The sequence below is a fragment of the Artemia franciscana genome, chromosome 13, assembly GCF_032884065.1.
Source record: "Artemia franciscana chromosome 13, ASM3288406v1, whole genome shotgun sequence".
Taxonomy (NCBI): domain Eukaryota; kingdom Metazoa; phylum Arthropoda; class Branchiopoda; order Anostraca; family Artemiidae; genus Artemia; species Artemia franciscana.
In genome coordinates this window covers 43307223-43316532 of record NC_088875.1, presented here as the reverse complement: position 1 = coordinate 43316532, position 9310 = coordinate 43307223, and the positions used below count along the sequence as shown (strand labels likewise).

At 33.3% G+C, this 9310-nt stretch overlaps 1 protein-coding gene across 1 annotated transcript; it reads right to left on the bottom strand.

Annotated features, from left to right (window-relative positions):
• Nucleotides 1-7448: 7448 nt before the first annotated feature.
• LOC136034968 (forkhead box protein D3-like) lies at nt 7449-8708 on the bottom strand (the record flags this gene model as incomplete). Its single annotated transcript, XM_065716526.1, is given in 1 exon segment — nt 7449-8708. A coding segment is annotated over 1 exon segment (1060 nt), but the record flags the coding sequence as incomplete, so codon positions are not given.
• Nucleotides 8709-9310: the final 602 nt, after the last annotated feature.

Genomic DNA, 9310 nt, shown 5'->3' with positions numbered 1-9310 from the left:
TTATCCAGTGGGCTGCTGGTGCTGGTTAAATTGGCACTAATAACTTTCATTTTTCGCACCATTTAGCACATTGTTCTGGAGCTGAAAAAGGTTTATAAAAACTGGACAGGTAAAAACATTAATTGTCAAATGTGTCTCTAATTAACAGCCTGCGATTTCTGATCTTGATTCGTCTTGCGTCTGGATTCTAGAAGTTAGCTTATTTTGACTTTTTCCCCTTATTTTAACTGATTTTGAATAGTTGGTTCACATTTCATAATGCCAAACAGTCCTAACAATAATTTAAAGTAAAAAAGCGTTAAAAAAAGGCAACTTTAGTATATAGATTGTAACTACATCCATATATTACGGTTAGGGGAATAAATTCAGAAGGGAAGTGGGGAAAGGGGCTATAATTTCTTATAGGGACATATGAAAATTAAAAACTTAGCAGAAAAAATTCAAGTCATGCAAGCTTTTGACAAGCGCTTTTAAAGTTGTTGCAGAAAACCCTGGAGCTCTGAAAATAATTAGAGTAAATTATTGAGATATTATTTTCAGAGAAGCTAATGACAGTAAACGCAAAATCGGTTAACTTCGTGCAACCTAGCGAAACGAACAACGGCCCATAGTAAACAAAGCGAAAAAAATAAGTAAAGAGCGATTTGAACTTATATATATATATATATATATATATATATATATATATATATATATATATATATATATATATATATATATATATATATATATTGAATTTTCGTAAATATAATAATATTATAATATAAACTCGTAATATTTTCTGTCATTTCAATATTTTTTAGTCGAATGTTATAAACTGGTTTACTAGAATTTTCAAAAACATACTTCCAGTAGGTTATCAGAACCACTTTGTATTCCTATTCTTTGGTTGAATTTTGACAACAGCTTTTGTCTTTCTTATGGAAAATAGTTTCTTTTCAATAGAAATAGAAGAGATATTTGTATGACTTTCGGTTAGATCAAACGCTGAATTCTTCCTAGAAAGTTTTAATTTTCTAAAACATGTGATAGGGGAATACAGTGTTCGTAGCATTAAGGAATATTGGTATTTCATACCTGGTGTTGTAGAGATGATAAAAGAAAATATTAAGTAAGGGAGTCAGCTAGCTAGTATTAAAGAGGATATTTTAGTATTATAAATGTTTATATATAACCGCTCAAGTTGTTAATGCATTAACTCACTGTAAACCGGTTTCTTTCGCTAGTTTCTTTCAACTTAGCGTGAGAAAAGACAAAGAGAAGTGACAGAAAAGATGAAAAATATATAATTTGAGCTAAACATTTGCATATTAGGGGGGGGGGGTAAATATTTTAATAGTCTGAAGTCAGAAAACAATTCTTATTTCATAATATCAGAATAATTGCAACTAACACATTTTGCATGCACACCCGCTGTGCTTTACCCCCCCCCCCCCTAATTTGGAAATATATAGCCCAAATTTGTTTCTAAAATATCATATTTTATCATACTTAGGTATATTTCATTAGGACTGACCTAGTTTTACTTCTTGAGTGGTAGGGGGTATATCATACAAGTACCAAAATGTTTTTTTACTATGGGCCGTTGTTCGTTTTGCTAGGTTGCACGAAGTGAACTGATTTTGCGTGTACTGTCATTAGCTTCTCTGAAAGTAATATCTCAATAATTTACTCTGATTGTTTTCAGAGCTCCACAGTTTTTTGTAACAACTTTGAAAGCGCTTGTCAAAAGCTTGCATGACTTGAATTTTTCTGCTAATTCTTAATTTTCATTATATCCCTATAAAAATATAGAGCCCCTTTCCCCACTTCCATTCCGAATCTACCCCCCCCCCTAACCGTAAGATCTGGATGTAGTTATAATCTATATACAAAAGTTGCCTGATTTTTTTACGCTTTTTTTTTATTTTAAATTAGCGTTAGGACTGTTTGGCATTATGAACCAACTATTCGAAATCAGTTGAAATAAGGGAAAAAAGTCAAAATCAGCTAACTCCTAGAATCCAGACGCAAGACGAGTCAAGATCTGAAATCCAGACGCAACGGTTGGGGAAGGGGTAGGTAGTAGAGGGAGAATTGGAAGAAGTGACACTTGAAGTGGCTATTAAAATTTGGTAAATAGAAATCATTCAAATGGAATTGACAAAGATTTCTGTTATTATATTTTTTTCTTTCAGAAGATTTTATAAATTGAACTGTTGCCGAATCAAGTTCACAGAAGAATACAAGACAACAAAATCATCAAAATTAATTTTCGGTATAGGAATACATCCAGGCATCAGGGGGGGGGGGGGGTCAGCTGGGATTCAATTGAAATTAAAGTGAATATAAAATTTTTTAATCCCCTTCTAACCAGGGCTATGGTCCATTTGTCGATGTCCAGTAATTTCTGTTAATTAAAAGTGAAGGCCAAAAGCCTGATCTGACCCAGGGGGGAGGAAACTGATAATGACTAACTGACAATTTTTTCAGTGGGACCTCTAATCACTATTTTAAAAGTACGAAGTACTGCTGCTTTATACTTATTGGAATGTTTCGATCGGAAGACCTCAGAAGGATTAAACTTACTCTCTTTACATTTAGATTTAAGAAAAAAAAACCGCGAAAGTACGGACCAGGGTCAGTTTAGGGCCACAATATTATCGAGCTTGGGTGGACACAAACCCTTCAATTGTATTGCTGATTTTGGTATCTTTTCAGATTACTCAAAGAACCTTCTAATATAAGAAACGATGACAACAAAAAGATTGATATGGAGCCTACGTTTTCGCTGTCAACTTTGCTCGTGGACTGTTTATTCGATTACAATTCCTTTTGCCTGAAAGCATCAAAAACACCTAATCTAGACTAATCTAGACCTCTTAACTAATTTGAACAATACAACGAGTTATTTACTGTTTTATAAAGTAGAGTTGTGAGAAAGAGTCAAACTTTAGTGTAAGGAGCGGGGTGTTAGAAGGAGGAAGCCCCTTTCATATACGGAATAATTTCTGTTCGTTTTTACTTTTAATGTCGCTCCTTACTTTAAGCTTAAAAAAAATTGTTTTTTATTAAATTTCTGAACCTTTTTGAATTAATGCAGCTTTTGATTTTGGCTCACCGCACATGAATAATTAAAACAAAATTTGCATGTTAATTTTACTTTTTGGGCTAAATGGGTTTCTCAAAGTTTTGATTGGACGATTTCGAGAAAAAGGGGCGGCTGAGGGGGCCTTGTTACCATCCAATTTAAAAAAAAACTAGAGATTTTAGTTTTATTTATGAACATTTTTATTAGTAATAAATATATGTCACCTATAAATTAACTTATGTAACGAACTTCTATATTCGTATATTTTTATTATGTATATGAGGGGGTTCGCCCTCTCGTAAATACCTCGCTTTTTACAGTTAAGTTCGAATTTTGTTCTAATTCCTTAAGAAAGACCCCTGAGCCACAAAGGCAATTAATTAGAATAAATAGTTCTTTTGAAATTACTAAAAATGCTTTAGCCTAAATAACGAGGTATTGAGGTGGGGAAGACCCCCTCATGTATGTAATAATCTCTATTCGTTTTAAGTTTTAACGTTGCTCCTTATTTTCAGTTGAAAAAACTTGTTTTCCATTTAATTTCTCATTATTTTTAAATAATGCCGGGAAATCAAGCACCCCCTCCATAGAAATTCGTTTCCCCCATGATAAATTTCTCCATGGAAAGATCCTCTCACATAACCACCCTGCGAAAACCACGAACCCCCCCCCCCCACCAGAAAATCTCCCTCTGAAAACGTCAGTATACTTCCCAATAACCAATACTATTTGCAAACAATGGAAAAGTTCATAACTTGAAGCCCTTCCCCTGGGGACTGTGGGGGCTACGTCATCCTCAAAGACAGTTGTTAGATTTTTCCACTACGTTGAACAAAATGGCCATCTTAAAATTTTGATCCGGCTACTTTGAGGAAAAAATGAGCGTCGGAGGGGGCCTAGTTGCCCTCCAATTTTTTCAGTCACTTAAAAAGGGCACTAGAACTTTTAATTTCAGTTAGAATGAGCCCTCTCGTGAAAATTTAGGACCACTATGTCGATACGATCACCCCTGGGGGAAAAAAACAAACAAACAAAACAAATAAACACGCATCCATGATCTTTCTTCGCAAAAATTCACATTTTTGCAGATAGGAGCTTGAAACCTCTTCAGTAGGGATCTATGATACGCTGAATCTGATGGTATGATTTTCATCAAGATTCTATGACTTTATGGGGTGTTTCTCCCTTTTCTTGTAAATAAAGAAAATTTTCTAAGGCTCGTAACTTTTGATGAGTAAGACTAAACTTGATGAAACTTATATATTTAAAATCAGAATAAAAACTGTTTTTTTGTTGTTGTATATATTGGCATCAAAATTCCGTTTTTAGAGTTTCGGTTATTATTTCAAACAGTTTGTTACTACGAAATGTTTGAAATTGTCGCGTTTGTCTTTTCTGGTCAAAATGAGTGAGAACATGATCTTTTCGCAGAATTAGAGAGGAGATAAACTGGACTGTTCCTGAAGCAAGTACGTAAATGAACGCAAAACAGCATCTGCAACTTGGAGATCAAAATCTCCCTTTTTGTAGAATCAGATTATGCTGGTGGTACCATAATTATATTATATGTAATTGTACAATTAACAATCGATACAATATAGCATAAACCGATACAATATATATCGATACATACATCGATACAATATAGCATAGCATAAACATAAACCAGCTTATATAATATAAAAAACATATTCAAGTTCCTTTTATTCCTTGTGTAAGATCAGATTTAAATTCTTTAACGGTGAGTCATATTGAATGGAATAAGTTGCTAGAATTAGCTCTTTCAAGATGTTAAAAAAATTTTAACAGCTTTTTGGCTTCTTTTTTGTCCATTTGTTTATTCTTTTCTTATATATTCTTATTTTATTAGAGTCTATTTAATAGACTTAATTATTTCTTCCATTTATTTAAATTTTTATGTTCTATAGATTTATTTTATTTTATTTATTTGTTTATTATTATTACTGTCTTTTCTCATTTTTGTTCCTCTCTCTGTGAGTAAGTGATTTTTTTTTCCTTCGCTGAGTAAGTGACTCGTTTGTTTCACCCCTTCTTTACAGGCCAATGAGCCTTTGGGGGAACTGTAACATTGTATGTATTTTATGATGAATAAATTTTATCTTGTATATTAGAAGCGGTAAGTAGAAAAGGGCTGCAAAGACAACTTATGGAGTCTACACTTTCCAATTACGTTAGCTGTTGTTTTTGTAGTTGCGTTGTTTTGATGGCCACACACCAAGACCCCGATTTTTCAAAAAAAAGGGAAACAATTGTTGGGCAAATAGCCACATTATGCTCAAATGTGAAGGCTAAATTCAAAAACGTGGGCTGTGTAACGAGAAGAGATAAAAATAGACCATTAATTAACCGATTAGTATATATTAGGGTTCTTCATTCCCTTATTTCCTGCAAGAAAATGCATTTTTTGTTTAATATTCCTTAAACTTTTAAACCATTTGATTAGTTGAAGTGAGTAGATTAAACCCGACGGATGTCCAATGGCAACTAAGTGAAGCCCATAAGACATATGCAAAATATATAATGGTTGAGATGAAAGATGTTCTACCTGTAATTTTTTAGTTACTGGTAGTATATATTTTGAGACATGCATGACCGAAGTAGTTTACAAACGTTAAAAACTTAGAAAGAATCAACTTACCCTAAAGTGCTTATATAGCAAGCATGAAATCCATCGATATTTAATCATCAGATTATAAATGACTAAAAATATATCAATGATGGCTAAGTCTTTTAGTTTTATAGAAGCATTCTTCTTCTAAACAGCTGTGATAATAACAAAATTCAACTTAAAAAATTAACAGAAAGAATCAATTTACCCCAAAAGAATAAATAAGTGCCAAAACATATGAATCAGTATTCTAATTTGTAAGGTAATAGGGGTGGAAAACCAGCTAAAATCCATTGTAGGCTACCTAAAACCATTTGTATTCTAATCATTTTTTCAGTGAAGTGTAAGTTGAACTTCAACAGACGGGATGAGGCAAAACTCCCTCAAATGTAGGGTAACTTTTCTTTGCTTTTAATCTTATTACATACTTTATGTTTATGTAAAAAAAGAATTTTTTTATGCTTATATTTTACATATTTCATATATATATATATATATATATATATATATATATATATATATATATATATATATATATATATATATATATATATATATATATATATATATATATATATATATATATATATATATATATATATATATATATATATATATATACATATCTCTATATTTCTGCTGATATTCAATTTACATTTCTGATAGTTTAGTATTGACACTGCTTTGTATAACTAATTTTCTTTTCTTTTTTTTTAACTTTTTCTTTTTTTAAGTTTTCTTATATCAATTCTTTAACAGCAGAATTAATCATTGTAATAGGGGGAGGAGGAATGTTTAATGCTGATTGGCACAGAAAAAACCAAGTAAGAGAATAGAATCAATAGAAAGGATCAATTTACCGACGAGTATTCATACAGCAAGCCTGATATCCATTGCTATTTAACCATCTGATTATAATCAATTATTAACTATTAATTGTCAATGATGACAGTTTTAATTGACAATGAAAGGTTCACATTGTCCATCCACTTTCCCCAACACTGATTTTGGGGAAAGTGGGAGGCGTAACAACGAAAATTTAGGGAGGGCAATGATTTTTGTCAATTTTATTATGAATATATAAAAAAGTATTTCTCAATATCTAAGGGGTGGTTGGTTTTTGGATTTGTGAAAATACCAAAATAAGGAACAAAAAATTCTAAAATAGTACGCTACTTTCATTTTTAAATAACGGAAAATTTTCACACGAGCTAAGGATGTTAAAAATGAATAATAAAAATGTTGGCCGGAGGATCCTAGCTGTCATGGGGTCGGCGCAAGGATTTTCGTAGTCGACAAACGTCATTAATAGATGCGAATAATTGAATAAATTAGTCAACTTTGATACCAACTTTATCTGATGAAATAAAGTTCAATTTCAAAATACTTTCAGAGCAATGTCACATGAAATTAGATTGATTAAAATTAGGTAAGAATTGCAGTGTTATTGCAGCTAGTTTAGAAGGAAAATATTTTCCTAATTTTACCCGATTTTCCTCTCCTCAGAAGGAGCGTCAATTCAAGAAAGCTTAGGATTATTGGAAGGGGGAAAAATATTTTTTTAAATATAGGCCGAGCAATCACATTCTTTTTTCTTCCACGAAAATGTATTTTTCACTGAAAATGCCCAAAAAAGATACTGTTCGAAATCGGGGGTAATAGCCCCCCGCTCCTCCTCAATTGACACCCCAGCTTCTAAGACGAGATAACTGACTATCCTATACATATTTCTTAAAGAAACTAATCGAATATCATTTAAAAATCTATTTACACCAAATACACGACGATCATTATATTTACAATATTACTTCATTTAGAAAATCAATCTAACGCATGAGATCAACATAACTTCATATTCCAGAAAACAACAGAACGAAAATTATCACAGAACAAATAAAAAGAGGCGATATCATTTGTGCTTAAACTGGGAACTGCCACTAAGCATCACTTTATATGGTATTATTTTGAAGTGGCAATCCTAATCTCCGCCACTTATCAATATCAAATGAAGGAAAATGTAAACTACGAAGTCCATTAGTCTCTGTTTTTACATCATTTTCTTCCTTTTTGCCAATTAAGTTTTCAATACTAAAATTCTGTTTAACCACTGGACTTTTTTCTGGAACACTTGGTATATCAGGCTTCAACGAAACCGACGGCAACTGTTTTAGGACAGAGGTTTGTGGTAGTCTTAAATGAGGTGGCAGATTCAGCTGCATTAAAGCAGTAGCATGGGAATTATGTAGATCATTGAAGGAGGGTAACCCTCCAGCAAAGGGATTATTAGCTAACGAGGGGAGTCCGATACCGAGCCCGACGTTAAAAGGTGGCAGTAAGCCTAAGGACTGAAGTGGTGGCAGTCCAGCAGGACTGTGTGGAAAGAATCCAGGTGAGTGGCCAAGAAGAGCTGCGTGGTATGGGTCTAAAAATGCAGCGGTTTCACGGAAAAAATCATGTTGGTGTCTCTTATATCTTTTACGGCGGCGTAAAAAGGAGCCATTATCAAACATATCTTCGGCCATTGGATCAAGGGTCCAATAATTCCCTTTCCCCGGATTACCCGGTTCTCTTGGGATTTTAACGAAACAGTCATTTAAGCTTAAATTATGCCTAATGGAGTTTTGCCACGCTGGGAAGCGTTCACGATAGTAAGGGAATCTGCTCATAATAAAGTCACATATTCCGCTCAAGGTTAGTTTTTTTTGTGGTGCGGATATAATTGACATAGTTATAAGAGCTATATATGAATAAGGTGGCTTTACAAGACCACTTTTCTTTTTATCACCATCCATACCTGAAGATGCTGAATCACTCCCATCAAATTTCCGCTTTTCACCAGACTGAGGTTCATATTTCATTTCACTTTCCACGTCTGAATCAATATTTATTTCAGCAAATTCTTCATCGTCAATTGCACTATCATCACTTGAAGGATATGGTTGACTTAGTCCAGGTCCAGTTAAGTCCAAAGGGTAGCTGCTAACACTTTGAAATTCAGACATGTTTTCACCTCTGTCAAAGAACGAATACAGACCACAGGAAGACATTTTCATATTGTCGTATAAACTTGAAAGCTCTGAACGTGCGCCATGGAATAATATTGCCTTTATCTCTAGCGTCTCTTATTGGTTAAACAGCTCAAAAAGGGGCGGTACCGGAAAGCTAGAGAAAACCAGTAACGTTTAGGAATGATTGAATGAATAGAAAGCAAAAAAGTATAGGAAACTGTTTGTCACTAGGATAATCTGAATAGATTGTCAATGAATCAATCAAAGGCTTGGAGCCAGGCCATCCGTGTAAATGATACTTTAGATAACAATCGTGATTTTCCTTTCAACCGCTAATAAAGGATTAAAAAAGCCAGTTATACAAACTTAATCTTCCAAACATACCCTGAATTTCCAATCAAAAGTATTCCACTGAAGTTTAATTTAGGATTAGTTGCTATAGTGGCAAGGCCATCTATTCACGCAAATGCAGGGGGCGAAAATTTATTTTTTGATGAAAATACAGAGATAAATTTTTCAAAATCTATGGGGGAGCACTTGTCCCCTTACCTTCCCCTCAATTTGGTCCCCATTTATAAAGGTGCTTTTTAATGTTGAAAACCT